Raw genomic sequence first — 16,412 nt, forward strand, 5'->3', positions numbered from 1 at the left:
CTTAATAAACAATTTATCTCTTTTGTGTTTTTTTTTCCAGATGTTAAAAAAGAAAGAAAGAAAATAATTGGACATGAAGTTGGTTAATTATAGGCAACCCATGAAGCACTCTAACATTTGTACTAGTAATAGGGTTTACTTTGGGTAAGCTGCAGCCTGTAGAAGGTGTCCAGCTCTCTTACCGTTGAACAGATAAGTCATTCCCTCCAGTGAGGACAGTAGTTCACATAGACAATATGCGGACAAATAAACAGACACAAATTTAGAGCCTGTTCCTCCAAGTGCTTAGATCATGTAACTCACACTGAAGTCTGTGGGAGTTACGTGTATGGGGAGCATGCAGGAGGAAGGCCCATAGTGTGTGATCATATATAGACAGAGATATTCAGCATGAATGTCTTGTGTAGAGAGTTTACAATTCACTGTAAACAAGAGAAAAGCAGGTGTAAGAGAGTTTGGAGCATGGTCTGCTGATCCCGCTTTCAGTAGACAAAGGGCTAAATTCTCCTCTGACTTACTCGTCCTGTAACCCCCAATGGCGTTTACTGCATATACTTGATTTCTACTTAGCAACACTCAGAGATTCTGCCTTATTTTCATTTTCTGATGGATTGAATTATATAAAGAATCTAATTGTCCCTTGTGAATGTGGAATTAAAGCCTTCATGGAAAATAAAGAGGGGGTGTGTGTGCTATGACAGTGGCTTTCTCTTTTTCAGTGGAAAATGTGAACAAGTCATGAAGAAACAAGTCACGAAGAAACAACAAAAATGCTTTTTTCAAAAATTTAGTGCTAGATTATATCCAAACAATACAACTTTTAGTAGAGAATAAGACATCATTGTGCCACTACAAGAGCATAACATCAACAAATTACAACTCCTGGATCTTATATAATGACATGTCAGCTCTCCTGGCCCCTAGTGCATTGAGGGGCGAAGCAAGATTTTCCCTTCTCCTTCATAGAATCATGGAAGATTAAGATTGGAAGAGACCTCAGAAGGTCATCTAGAAGAACCCCCTGCTCAAAGCAGGATCAACACCAACTAAATCATCCCATCCAGGGCTTTGTCAAGCTGGGCCTTAAAAACCTCTAATGATAGAGATTCTACCACCTCCCTAGGTAACCCATTCCAGTACTTCACCACCCTCCTAGTGAAACAGTGTTTCCTAATACCCAACCTAGACCTTGGCCACTGCATCTTGAGACCATTTCTCCTTGCTCTGTCATCTGCCACCACTGAGAACAACCGAGCTCCATCCTCTTTGAAACCCCCCTTCAGGTAGTTGAAGGCTGCTATCAAATCCCCCCTCACTCTTCTCTTCTGCAGACTCAATAAGCCCAGTTTCCTCAGCCTCTCCTCGTAAGGCATGTGCCCCAGCCCCCTGATCATTTTCGTTCCCTCCACTGGACTCTCCAATTTATCCACATCCTTTCTGTAGTAGGGGGCCAAAAACTAGACACAATACTCCAGATGTGGCTTCACCAGTGCCAAATAGAGGGGAATAATCACTTCCCTCGATCTGCTGGCAATGCTCTTACTAATGCAGCCCAATATCTGCTTAGCCTTCTTGGCAACAAGGGCACACTGCTGACTCATATCCAGCTTCTCATCCACTGTAATCCCCAGGTCCTTTTTTGCAGAACTGCCATTTAGCCAGTGGGTCCGCAGCCTGTAGCGGTGCATGGGATTCTTCCATCCCAAGTGCAGGACTCTGCACTTGTCCTTGTTGAACCTCATCAGATTTCTTTTGGCTCAATCCTCCAATTTGTCTAGGTCCCTCTGGACCCTATCCCTACCCTCCAGCATATCTACCTCTCTCCCCAGCTTCATGTCATCTGCTTGCTGAGGGTGCAATCCATTCTATTATCCAGATCATTAATAAAGATGTTGAACAAAACTGGCCCCAGGGAAAGAAGGCGGGGGGAGGGGGAGAAAGTGAACATACAGTGCCCCTTACTCTTTTGTGCCCAAACTGAAGCTTCAAGTGGCCATACATGGGCATGAGGGGAGTTATACATTTCCCCTCTGACCCTGTCTGAGCATGTCATCTTGAGTCAAAATGTAGCCCATAAAGCTAGTCAAAAATTACCCATCTCAACTATTTTTGATAGCAAATGGCCTTTTTTTCTAAAGAAAAAAAGCAATTTCTTTTAAAAATGTTTCTTCCATAGAAAACCAAAAACAACAAATTTCTGGAAAATTTTATTTCCCCTTTTCTTTCCCTTTCTGCACATCTTCTTCCCCTTTTTGACAGCAGAAAAGACAGGGATGGGTGCAAAATCCCAAAGGCCAAAAAAGCCTTCAGTTTTTGTCTTTTGAGAGCAGATTTTTTTTCACATGTTGTTTTAATGAAAACATGTCAGGGAATTAAAAAATCCAAAAATTCCCCAAAACAGTCTTTTTTTTTTAACCAGCTCTCCCTTTAGTAAATATTTTACTTTTATTTTCCATCAGTTTTGTCACTGATGAGAAATATTTTGCCGAGTTAGTCTAGGTCAGTGGTTCCCAAACTTGTTCCGCCACTTGTGCAGGGAAAGCCACTGGCAGGCTGGGCCGGTTTGTTTACCTGCCCCATCCGCAGGTTCGGCCGATCGCGGCTCCCAGTGGCCGTGGTTCGCTGCTCCAGGCCAATGGGAGCTGCTGGAAGCAGTGGCCAGTATATCCCTTGGCCCGCGCCGGCAGGTAAACAAACCGGCCCGGCCCGCCAGGGGCTTTGCCTGCACAAGTGGCAGAACAAGTTTGGGAACGAGTGTTCTAGTGCTCAAGCAGAGATGTCACATTTTTCTCCAGATTAATTGTATCTGTGGCAGTGTCTGGTTTATGAACTCATCACTGGCTATCAAGTTCAATGGACTGGATTCTTTCCAGCGGCTGGTTTTTATTTATTTAGTTTTGGTTGTTTGTCTTGTGCTTCTTTAAGTAGTTGAGCATAGCTTTCTGCTGTTCTGAGAGTTTCTCAAGCATATAGGAAATAATGTTCAGTGATTTGAAACCTGCTGCTTCAGCTGATAAATTGTCCTCCTCTTGCAGCTTAGTCAGGATATTTACTGAGCCTGGAAAGAGTTGCCTATGGTTGCCACAGATTTTTTTTCATCTCATCACAAACATATTTCCAATGTTCCAGTTTATGCAGGAAGTCACCAATGAGCAATGTAAGCAGTTTGCTAAGTATGACATCTTTTACAATGCTAAGTATGGTATATTTTATAAAACACATTATATGCTATTACGGTGGTCCTATTTTTTTTAGAAGATTAATCATGGCTAGGAAGCTGTAATTAAACCATAAACTATTTCACCAGAAACATACACATCATGCTATGTATATTCATGTTTCTGTGGGTCTTATGGTTAACTAAGGGAGCATCTTGTTGATGACTTCCAACACATATTTAGAGGAGTAGTCTGAGCTTCTCTTCTTATAATGCTGCTATGACCTTGCATTGTAATAGTTATTCACCATAATTGGCCCTTGAATACATGGCTTCATGGAACAGTAGACTGCCTTGCCTAAGAAACAGGTCTAGGCATTATTGGGATATCATCATATTGAATCAATATCTCTAAAGGTTTTAATGAATCAAAAGAATCTGGAAGGTTCTGCGTGGAAAATGTAAACTTCTTTTATAGTAGAGTGGACAAGAATGTGAAATGAAAGAGGATGAAATTAATCTTTGTGCTATAGCTCTAGTATTTTGTTGACTTTCTTTTACCTTGAAACTTCCCACTTTCAAGTCTACCATAATAAATTCAGAGAAATTATATATATGTCAGACAACCATTGACAGATCAGTAGTTCAGAAAAACTCTTAGGGTTTGATTTTCACTGTGTTTCATATGAGAAAAAGAAGGAACATTTTTATTATCTGCCTTATTTCCAATGCAATGGACTGAAAATGTACCAATTCCAGTCCTACTAAGGAAATAATTATGCCCTATTTGTGGGAATGCAGGAATTGCTACAGGCAGATCAGATCACTATTCTGTTCTATCTGATGTCCTACCTTCAAGAGTTGACAATAGCTAATGCTCCAGAGGAAACCATTGTTGACTCTTCAGATCACGTAGCCATTTGAGATGGGCAGAGAATTCCTTCTTGAACCCCAGCAGGCAACAAGCTTATGTTCTGAAGCATGAGATTTAATTATTCTTTTCTTAGTATACATTGCTATAGATATTGCTAATGTGTGGACTGGATGACTCAAAGGAGTAGTAATATGATACAAAGTACTTAATCTCTAGCTCACTGATTCATGTCCAATTCAGGTTGACAGGCTGGTCCATAGTGACTAAAATTGTTAGTGTCTGAAAGACATTTGGTGGCCTATGGGAAATGAATTGGTGGTCTCAGTCCAATTCCCTATCGACAATCTAACAATCACCATTATTGGCATTAATTGGCTACCTTACTGTCAATCTCAGCAGAGACCAAAATTTAAACGGGAATCGAAACTGAACTACTCTCAGCCCTATATATAATCCTTCCATGTAAGGGCCAAGACACTTTGCTGAAGCATTCCTTAGAACCTTTTGTATAAGATATAGGATTTCAAGTCTCAAGGACTTCCATATAAAGAAGCACTACAGTGTCCTCCAGCTGTGGTCAAAACCACTATATTTTACACTAGTAATACAGGTGTACTTCAGTGTATATAATATTGTGGTATTCTTATAAGATCCCTGAAACTCAACACCTTTCACTAGCACATGGTGTTATGTTATTTGGTTGGTTGGTTTTGAAACAATCATAAATTATCTAGCTCCTTTTCATACCTGGTCATATACTTAGGGCCAGAATATCCAGTATGATCTTTGCACTTTGTGATGTTCAGAAGTTTGGCCATAATTGGCTAGTGGAGAATTTCCCTTGTGGAGAGGAACTCTCTGGTGGTGTAAACCTGTTGGGGCAGTTCCTGTGCTAGACATACTACCCTCAATGCCAGTGTAAGGAGAATGGCAGGACAGGAAGAGGATCCTGGTAGAATGTGTCTCTACTACAACAAACCTCCACTGGTATATGGTCTTTCCTGTGATTAACTTGTGTTGGCCAGCACAGCAAGTCTTCCTTTCCCTGAGCCAAGTGGAGCCTAGTTACAGAAGGTAATTGAGGCCTCTGACTCTATCTATGTGAGGGTTTGTGTTAATCCCAGTTAACTCAAGTGATTAACACAAAACAAATTAACTAGATTTTAAAAAATAGTTGTGATTAATCACAATTTTAATCACAGTGTTAAACCATAATAGAATACAAATTTAATTTTATAAACATTTTGGATATTTTTCTATATTTTCAAATATATTGATTTCAGTTATAACACAGTTATAAGTGTAGAGTGCTCACTTTGTATTTTTTTATTACACATATTTGCACTTTAAAAAAATAAACAAAAAAATAGTATTTTTCAATTCACCTCATACAAGTACTGTAGTGCAATCTCTTTATCGTGAAAGTGCAACCTACAAATGTAAAACTTTTTTGTTACACAACTGCACTAAAAAACAAAACAATGTAAAACTTTAGAGTCTACAAGTCCACTCAGTCCTACTTCTTGTTCAGCCTATTGCTTAGACAAACAAGTTTGTTTACATTTACAGGAGATAATGCTACCTGCTTTTTATGTACAATGCCACCTGAAACTGAGATCAGGCATTCACATGGCACTGTTGTAGCCGGCGATGCATGATATTTTCATGCAAGATATGCTAACCATTTGTATGCCCCTTCATACTTCTACTTGTGTGGCGGTTCAATGACAAGACAGCACACAGCTTTCAGCAAGCAAGCGGCTGGTCTGCTAACGGGCTTCTGCCTGTCAGCTTTCCACCTTCCCCTTTAGTCTCTCTCTCTCCCCGCGCATTACATTCTCCAACAGATAAAAGGAATACACTGGCTTTGTTTAACATTCTTATTTACCAATTTCTATCTACCGCATTCCTTGCTTTCGGGCCTTGAGCCCAGTCCTGGGAGGCTTCCCACGGTTCATGTCATCTTGGCGAGATTCCAAGGTTGATGCCCTTGAAAGGAGCTGTGTGTGCACAAGTCCAGCACAACACTCTGGGTGTGCCCTGAATGTTGCCAACCGCATAAACCTTGTATGAATCCTACATCCCCTCCTTTTTTGTTTATTTGTGCTCGGCCATCTCATGGTAGCCATCAACTTGCATTTGCAAGCCAATTAACTCCCGGACAGACAAGGTCATAACTCGTGGAGCCTGCCAGGGCGGGTCTCGACAAAGCCTTAACAAAGAGGGAATACATTGTACACAGCAGCAGCAAAAAATAAGCTTAAGAAGGTAAAGTGTGATTGGCCGGGCCCCAATTAGCCATGCTAGAGTACTGGGAAGAGAGGTTCGAGTAAGCAGCGAGCATCATCTCATTCCCAATTTCCTCAGGATGATGACATACTGGAATAAGGCACGTACCTAACAATTCTTCAGCTGCTACAAAATCAAATAAACAAAAGTGGGTAACATTTGCTATTGAAGCCAATCTTTCCCATAGGTTATATGTCATTCGGGCCCATAACAGAGGAAGCGCTCCCGAGTCAACCCCTCAAGGAAATAGCAGGCACAAAAGGCATACAATCAATACAGAATTAGCAGTAATTTGGGCGAGAATTGCCACAAACAAAGTCTCAGGAGTCTCTGGCTGTTGGTTTGCTGCCAGTCTTCGTTGAGCCGCGGCGACCAATGCTTTTACTGCTCCGCATGTCACGGGCTGGCTTGGGATGCTACGTCTCTTCCATTTCCGTCCCGCCGTTGTCGACCCGGAAGGCACCGCGTTCTCCTCCAAGGTCAGCTGAAAATCCGGTATGGGGTTCGACAGCCCCTGGTGCCACGCCATGCTGTTTCAGTGCCGGTCGCACACACCGGGCTGGAACCCACAACGGTCTTGCAGGGAGAAACACAGCAGCATATCCCCGACCCCAAGTGATTAAAGGCACTGGGCCCAACCATTGCAGATCGGGCAGCTGACGGTAATAGACACGCGGTCTTTCCATTTGTGAAAATGCCGATCCGCGGGGGTCTGCTGATCTGCGTTCAGCGTTAAATTATTTAAAGGAAACAAAAGGATATGCAGTTGTTGCTGAATGTCTCCTAAGATTCGGAGACGCAGCTCCCCTTGGTTTAATTGTTTGTCAAGCAAGGTTTTTAGCGTGCGATTTGCACGTTCAACAATAGCTTGGCCTGTGGAATTATAAGGGATCCCGTGTTTGAGACGGACGTCCCATTGGGCACAAAAGGTGGAGAGGGCTGTGGAGCAATAGGCCGGGGCATTATCCATTTTTATCTGGCTCGGGTGACCCATAACAGCAAAACAGGCTAGCAAATGGTGAATAACTTTGGGAGTGGCTTCCCCACGCTGTGGGGTCGCCCAAAGGAATCCCAAATAGGTATCAATGAAAACATGTAAAAACAAATAGGGGCAGAATTGTGGCACGTGAGTGACATCCATTTGCCACAGCTGATTCGCTGTGGTACCTCTGGGGTTAACGGCATAAGAAAAGGTAGGGCCAGCAGCGGCACAGTAGGGGCAGGAACGAACAATAGAACGTGCATGATCAGCAGGAATGTGAAACTGCCGGGCCAAAACAGAGGCAGACTGATGAAAAAAGGAATGGCTTTCAGTGGGGTCAGAAAAAAGGGAATTTACCTGACCAAGTAACGCGCGATCGGCGCGCACATTGCCTTCAGTGAGTAGCCCAGGCAGAGGGGTATGACTGCAAATATGAGCAACAAAATAAGGGAAATTACGAGTGGTGATGAGATACTATAAGGACAGAAACAGGCGAAGGAGGTCCGCATCGACCTGAGGGGTAATAAGGGCAAGGGGTAAATAATCAATTACCTGATAAACATAATGCGTGTCCACAATCAAATTAAAGGGACAATCAGCAAAAAGTTGAAAGGCCAAAATAACAGCAGCTAGTTCCAAGGACTAGTGAAGCTCTCCAAGCGCTATGCATGCAAATATTGTTGTACAAGTGAATGAAGCGCTTTCAGCTTTTCTAGAGGGAGGGGCCACTGGTCAATCCATATGGGCTCTAAGGATTGCCATACCAATGGTAATGCGGATGGCAAGGTGGGTGAGGGAGGATTTTGGGCCATTATATATTAATATCAAGGGTGGTGTCCAGCTTTGTAAGTAAATCACGGCCCCAAATATTGAGGTGGACAGGTAGTACAAAAGGGCAGATTGTAGCAAGGGCACTGCCTCCTGGTTTAGAGACCGTGACCCAAGACAAACTCTGGCACCCGGGTTTACTACCCCCGATCCCCCACAACTCTTTAGAAGGAACTGTTGGCCAACCGACCGGCCATGCCAGATCACGAATCACCGTAACGTCAGCTCCAGTGTCCACCAGCCCTGTAAAAGGAACATCATTTAAGAGAAGTGTCAACTGAGGTTTCGAGGGGTGGACTGACATTGTCAGAGCAACAAGTGGAGAGGACGTGCTGTGAGACGGCGAGTGAGACAGCGTAGATCCAAAGCCGCCTCCGCCCCGGGTCCAATCCTCTGCGGCTGGCACCTGATAGGGGACTAAAATCAATTGTGCAAGTGACCGTCCACGCAGGAGCAACTGTGGAAGATGGGTCCATACCTGAACCTTAATAACGCCGGTGTAATCGGCGTCAATGACTCCTGGGATGACAAAAAAAACCTGTTTCCCAGCGTGTGAGCGAGGGAGAACCAGACCCACAAATCCGGCAGGGAGAGGTCCCGTCACCTGTGTAGGTATGGCGCAAACCTCCCCCGGCAACTGAAAATCAGCGTCCTCCTGCATAATCAAATCAAGCCCTGCACTTCCAGCAGTCGCCGCCCTCATAGAGTCTATGGATTTTAAGGCAGAGGAACAGTTGTCTGAGTGGGAAACACCCCCGTTTGGCCCTGGGTTCGGGGGGGACCCGTCGTGCGGTTTCCCGACCTGCTACGACACTGATTAGCCCAGTGATAGCCCTTCTGACACTTGGGACACTTCTTTGAGGGGCGGGCGGGTGCCATCGATGAGCGGCACTCCCGCTGAAAGTGACCCTCCTCACCACAGCGGTAACAATGCTTCCCCTCCTTCCCGCTTTTCCGCAGGGCGGCGGCCAGAACTCCAGCTTTATGGGCTTGAGTTCTGATGTTTTGGCACGCCCGCAGCATGTCCGACAGCTCTAGAATTCCAGAGGCTTGTGCAGCCTGGAGAGCACGGCGGCCATCCTCGTTCGCATTTTCAACCGCCATTTTTAACAGGATCTCCCGAGCTGCTGCAGGGCTATCCACCTGTTGGAGGATAGCCTCCTGCAATCTGTTGGTAAAATCCATAAAGGACTCTGATGCACCCTGACGGATACTGGCAAAGCTTTTGGTAGGCCTGCCCGAACCCGGGACCTTCCGGAAAGCATGCTGGACGCAGGTGGAAATAATGGGGAAGACAGCCTGAGGGAGTTGAGACTGCAGCTGAACGGTAGCAAACTGGCCCTCCCCTGCCAACTGCTCATAAATGATACCTTACTCTCTATATACCTGGGCTTGGCGTTCCGCCATCTGCCGATACTCACTAAGCCAAATAACATACTGACTAGGTGTCAGCATCATGCGCAACAGCGCCTTCCAATCTTCAGGGATCAGGGAGTACCCACTACCTAGCCCTTCAATGAGACCACGCACATATGTGCTAGTCAGGCCAAACTCGCGAATCGCTTTCTTTACCTCTCTGATCACCAAGTAAGGTAAACTGACCCAGTTTGCAACCTGGTTGCCCTGGCCATCATCCTGCCAGGTCACCGGACAAACTGAGACCAGATCAGCCAGCTCCTCTGCTGTAAGATCTGAGCGAGTCTTCGCTGCGTGAACCATTTGTTGCACCAGCGAAAGCCCCTGAGCAGACACAGACAACCCCCCGGGGGGCCCCAGAGCATGGGGCCCCACGAGCGGAGGGCGATCACACACCGGCTCCGGTGGGGAAGGCCAGGGAGGCGGTGGTAATAGAGGCACTGGGGGCGAAGCAGGGGGAGGGATGGTTGCAGGAGCGGACGGGGGTGGCGGGATTGGCAGCCCCTCTGTTGGCGCGGGAGAGGGTCTTTCTGAGGCGACACAGTGTGTTGCATCGGTAGGAGGGGGGATGGCTGCAGGAGCGGACGGGCGTGGTGAGATCACCAGCCTCGCGAGGGAGGGCCTGTCCGAGGCAACACGCTGTATCGCGTCGTGGCAGAGGTGCCAGGCATGTAAAGCCTGCACGGGCGCCCGAGGCTCTTTGTGCAATGTCTGGCCCAATCGCTCCCAGTCCGCTAGCTTAAGGGTTCCGGCTTCAGGGTACCACGGGCATTGGGCACTCACCTCCTGTAGCAGGAGAGTGAGTTCTTGAGTGGGGCAATCATGCTGAGCCTTACGCAGCAAATACTGTAGCTCATTGCGGTGTTGCACTTGCAAAGCAGAGAGGGAGCTTCCCATACTTACCACAATGAAAAATACTCACCGGGATCCACGAAGCGGATGAGTGACACGTCTGAAACCCTTGCCGGGAGAGGTGAGTGCTGAGGGCCCCACGTTTGGGCGCCAGTTGTGGCAGTTCAATGACAAGACAGCACACAGCTTTCAGCAAGCAAGCGGCTGGTCTGCTAATGGGCTTCTGCCTGTCAGCTTTCCACCTTCCCCTTTATTCTCTCTCTCTCCCCGCGCATTACATTCTCCAACAGATAAAAGGAATACACTGGCTTTGTTTAACATTCTTATTTACCAATTTCTATCTACTGCATTCCTTGCTCTCGGGCCTTGAGCCCAGTCCTGGGAGGCTTCCCACGGTTCATGTCATCTTGGCGAGATTCCAAGGTTGATGCCCTTGAAAGGAGCTGTGTGTGCACAAGTCCAGCACAGCACTCTGGGTGTGCCCTGAATGTTGCCAACCGCATAAACCTTGTATGAATCCTACATACTTGTAAGCTCTAAAGTGTGAATGCTCACAGAGCCACTCATGAAATCACACAGAGAAAGACACCAGCCAAATCCCCCCAGCTCCCAGCCTTGTACATCAGGAATATACCATCTTGCAGTTCTCAAGACCCTTTCTTGAGCAATGCAAATTTATTAATTGGTTTACCACTTCATTATTGGAAAGTGGATATACAGCAGCCTTTGTAAACCTGAGCAAATTTACCAAGCTTTTCAGGCAAACTCACATGTAAAGGTAAACAAGATTATTGATTACAAAAGATAGATTTTAAGTGATTATAAGTGATAGGCAAAAAGCCAGAGATAGTTACCAAAGAAAACAAAATAAGCGCACAATCTAAATCCTAAACCTGTAAGACATTAGGCAGTATTTAGATCAAGCAGTTTTCTCACCCCACTGGATGTTACAGTTCATAACAAACTGGTTTCACCCTTGAAACCTGGGCCAGTCTTCACTGTTGGAGTATTCAGTCTTCTGAGTGTTCTTGTTGCTGCAGCATTGGTGGGGGGAGGAGAAAAGGACAAGCATGGGGCCACTGTGTTCTTTTTCATACTCTTAGTCCATGTGCTTGGAGAACACAAGTCCAGGCATGTCTGGTGGGCTTTGCTGAGTCCAAGGTGAAGAAACACCCCAGTGAGTGAGTCATTAAACTGCAACTCCTCTGCTGGACAATGGCTAGTGATGTCTGTTCAGCACCCACCTGAGCGCTGGTTACTTTCTTTGTTGTTGTCTCTGGATAGCTAGTACCTGGGCGCTTCCCAAACCCACAGTGTATTTTAGTGAAAACCATTCAACACAATTCTTATAATTTTATATGCATTAACGATACACATATTTAGATGGAACAGTGGGTTTCAGCTGATCATAACCTTTCCACTGATACCTTACATGGCCAGCTTTATATGCAATATCACAATTATATACAGATGAGGATTGTGAGAGTTACAGGGTGCTCACCCAAGGGAAAGAGTGTCACAGAAGTATTGTACAGTAGTTAAGATACTAACCTAGGATTCTGGAGACCCAAATTCAATTGCATGTTCTATCACAGACTTCCTGTGTGACATTAGGCCAGATACTCAAAGGTATTTAGGCTCATAAGTCCCACTGAAATTAATGGTAGTTAGGAGCCTAAATACTTTTGAGGATCTGGGCCTATGTTCCTCATCTGTAAAATGGACACTTCCCTACCTCACAGGGGTGTTGTGAGGATAAATACATTAAACACTGAGAGATGCTCAGATACTATGGTGGTGAGGTCATGTAAGTACCTAAGAGTTTAATTAACTAATTATAAAACAGTGAGTAGTATTGGGGTATCAGCTTGTTGGGACCAAGAACCTGTCTTATTCTACCTATCCTATGGCACAGAATACAAAATAATCATATAGTATGGTGGCATTGTACTTGTAGCCACTTGAAACAGACAAATATTGCATCCTGTTTTATCTTTCACTGAGATGTCAGAAAGTCTAAAAATCTATTCACCTGAAGGTAACATCAAACCAGCAATCTATGCTTGTTTTCTTCATTTTGATTTTAAAAGATGATTATAAAAGACTCTAGGGAGCCTTAAAACATAACTGGTACTGGAAAAAAAATAAAGTAAAAACCCCACAGCATTAAAATTATTCAATTGGGAAGTCTGGAAGTCAGCTCTTACAAAAAAGATCCTTTCCACCCCTTCATTATTGTTGGAAGCATACCTTACGCCCTCTCCAAGCTCCCCAGTCACACGATCACCAAAATCAGGCTATTTTGGACCAAAGTGGGAGCAAGTTCCAGCATCTCAATACTCTCACTCAGAACACCGCAGTGATGGTGTCTCCCCACAAAATATGTGACAAAACACAAAATACAGACTAGGGATCGAATGGCTTGGCAGCAGTGCTGCAGAAAAGGACCTAGGGGTTACAGTGGACGAGAAGCTGGATATGAGTCAACAGTGTGCCCTTGTTGCCAAGAAGGCTAATGGGATTTTGGGCTGTATAACTAGAGGCATTGCCAGCAGATCAAGGGACGTGATCATTCCCCTCTATTCGACATTGGTGAGGCCTCATCTGGAGTACAGCTTCCAGTTTTGGGCCCCACGCTACAAGAAAGATGTGGAAAAATGGGAAAGTGTCCAGTGGAGGGCAACAAAAATAATTAGAGGACTGGAACACATGACTTATGAAGAGAGGCTGAGGGAACTGGGATTGTTTAGTCTGCAGAAGAGAAGAATGAGGGGGGATTTGATAGCTGCTTTCAACTAGCTGAAAGGGGGTTCCAAAGAGGATGGATCTACACTGTTCTCGATGGTAGCAGATGACAGAACAAGGAGTAATGGTCTCAAGTAGCAGTGGGGGAGGTTCAGGTTGGATAGTAGGAAAAAAAAATTTTCACTAGGAGGGTGGTGAAACACTGGAATGTGTTACCTAGGGAGGTGGTGGAATCTCCTTCCTTAGAGGTTTTTAAGGTGAGGCTTGACAAAGCCCTGGCTGGGATGATTTAGTTGGGGATTGGTCTTGCTTTGAGCAGGGGGTTGGACTAGATGACCTCCTGAGGTCCCTTGCAACCCTGATATTCTATGATTCTATGTTATTTAGAAAGAGAAGGCCAGATATTTAAGCAAACCAAAAGACCTACTAGCTCTCTTTTCTATGACTAATATTTACTTCTGTTTAACAGGTGATTTGTATATTGGAGGAGTGGCGAAAGAAATGTATAAATCCTTACCAAAACTGGTGCATGCAAAGGAGGGATTTCAAGGTTGCCTTGCATCAGTTGACTTAAATGGACGTCTGCCTGATCTGATCTCGGATGCCCTGTTTTGCAACGGGCAAATAGAAAGAGGATGTGAAGGTACTGAACATCATAATAGTTTCATCATACGTACTTCCAATATAAAGCAGATATTCTTATATCTCATTGTGCAAGTGTTAGACCCATCCTGCTGAGTCCTGTTTATTTGTACTGTCTATATGGTGGGTTTATATTTTACCTGTGTAATTAGCGTTGTGCCTCAGTTGTAGTATAATTTGTGTACACTATTAATGAGGGTAGATGCCCACGAGGAGAAATGTATACCTACTCAACAAAGCACAAACTAACCTGAGAACGTTAATTTACCTCTTGAATATAATCTGTAGATTCTGCTCCTCTTTAGTGACAAGCTGGTTTTCATGTCTTTTGTTTGTTTGTGACATATTTTATTTAATAATGGTAACAGTAACAATTAGCTTCTATGTAATACTTAGACATTAGCTAATGTATAAGCAGTGTCCCAGTGTCTGCCCTGTATTATGCAACCTGCTTAGATTATGATTTTTTTGGTTGTAAATCTTCCTATCCATTGAAGTTAATAAGGCCAAACTGTGCTCTGTCACACACTGTACAGCTTTAGTGGCTCCAGTGGAATAGTGTGGGATGCAAGTTAGGACCGAATTAGGCCCAAAAGATTTATTTGAATATGAAAGCAAGGATTTTGCCCTGGATGATTACAGTTTTGGTTATGAGGGCAGATGGGCTCTGGCTATAAAATGTGGATTTTGATTTCAAGGAGTCAGTAGTACTAGGGTGTTCATGTTTAAGGGTTTGGCTACGGTCTATCTCTAATTCCTCCAGTAGCTTCATTCCACATAGTTTTCACTTTTATATATTAGTTTAAATCAATTCTCTGTCCCTACATACACTTTATTCACATCATTCTGAATTTAGCAACTGTCTTCCAGTACATTACTTTCACTAAAGTACCATTCTTCTTTGAAAAGTGACTACAAAAATGGCATTGTGGTGTTCCATGTTAATATTCTCTCAATGACTTTCAGATCAAGAAAATGTTTGGGTTTTTTCATTAACTGCTTAAGCTTAATTCATTCTTTCTCTCTCTGGCCGAGTGAGTCTCTCATTATTTAGCCACACTGACATAGCTTCAACATTGGGCCAGAGAGAGAGAGAGAGCAAGCATGAGAATAACTCTGTATCATGGGGGTTAGAGCACTCCCTTGGGAGATCCAGGATCTAAGTCCCCTGCTCCGATGACCTTTTAAAATTATTGATGCAAAGTGGAACAGCTTCAACAGGAGAGAATGAAAGAGCCCCCTTTTCCACATCAGATTATCCCCTAGCCCAGCTGTTGGGGCACCCACCTGAGAGATGGCAGATCTCTTTTCCCACTCAGATGGAGAGGGGGTCTACCTGGTGAGTATCCTATCCACTAGCCTCAAAATTATAAGGGAGGTTCTTCTTCTGGCTTCTTGCTGAAATAGTATATGTGCCTAGCACCCAGAGAGGGTTTGCAGCTGAGATTCCCAAGTAGAGGGAAACACCTGCCTGCAGCATGGACTTAAGCACCTATCTCTGAGAGATGGGTGAGGCTTAGCACAGACACCACAGTTTGGCATCTCCCATTAGTTCTCTTAAGTGAGGAGCTTCGTAGCATGCTGACTTTGGGGAATCCCATTTGAAGGCAACTATCTTTCCCCGTTTGTTGTATAGAGAGCCGGGGCACTGCTCTCAGGCTTTGTGAATCCCATTGATTTTATAGGTGCTTAAAAGTTCTCGTGAACTGAGGCCCAGTTCACGCTCCAAGCTAGTGGAACGCCGCCTTCCAGGTACTTTCCCCTAGTCCTGGGCCCCCTAATTACTCCCCTCAGTTTTCTCCCTAACTGTGATGCTTACTGGTCTTTTATCTGAGAACCAGGTTACCTTCAGGCTGTTATCTGATCCCTGGTCTTAAAGCCATCCCCTGAGATCCAGCTTAATTAGTCATGGGGCTGAGCCCACCTCCCTTAGAGGGTCATCCTATCCTGTGTCCTTGTGGAGAATTCCCATTAAGAATCAGCAGGAAGTCAATTTTACCTTCAGTGATGGTTTTGGTTAATGGGCTTGAGCCAAAGCTCATTAAAGTCAATGGGAGTCTCTTCATAATTACTAAGGGCTTTAGATCCAGACAAAAGTAAGCTAGTAAGATTGGGCCATTAACAGCATCATGAGTAGCTTAAAATCAGGAGATTCCTTATAATATTGAGAGAGTTGGCAACAGTGTTAGTACGTGTGTGAGGGATGCAATAAAGACAATGATAAGCGCCACAGAAGAGCCCATGAATAAAATACATATTAATTTTAATTTAATATGTACTAGAAATAATGCAGCATGCCAAAATATATATTTTAAAATAATAAAAATAAGAAAAAGAATGTAAGAAATTAAAATCCTTGAATATGATTTCGCTAGAGTCACCATATAGACAACTAAACACTCATTGATTACCTTGATTACTATCTATTCCATTCCTTCACAGAGACAAGGTGGGGGAGGTAATATGTTTTATTGAACCAACTTCTGTTGGTAATAGAGAGAAGCTTTTGAGCCACACAGGCTTTCTATCGGTCTGGGAAAGGAAAGAAGAGCTGTGTGTATCTCAAAACTTGTCTGCCTCACCAACAGAAGTTGGTCCAATAAAACATATTACCTTACCCACTTTGT

At 44.3% G+C, this 16,412-nt stretch overlaps 1 protein-coding gene across 23 annotated transcripts in view; it reads left to right on the forward strand.

Moving 5' to 3' along the window:
- NRXN1 (neurexin 1) overlaps window positions 1-16,412 on the forward strand; it is a 1,220,951-nt gene that overhangs the window by 643,672 nt on the left and 560,867 nt on the right. For all 23 annotated transcript variants that reach the window (XM_074949428.1, XM_074949414.1, XM_074949409.1 and 20 more), the window contains one exon: window positions 13,613-13,786. In XM_074949428.1, coding sequence (XP_074805529.1) covers window positions 13,613-13,786 — 174 coding nt within the window. The remainder of the gene's footprint in view (window positions 1-13,612; window positions 13,787-16,412) is intronic.

The sequence above is a fragment of the Natator depressus genome, chromosome 3 (assembly GCF_965152275.1).
Source record: "Natator depressus isolate rNatDep1 chromosome 3, rNatDep2.hap1, whole genome shotgun sequence".
Classification (NCBI taxonomy): Eukaryota; Metazoa; Chordata; order Testudines; family Cheloniidae; genus Natator; species Natator depressus.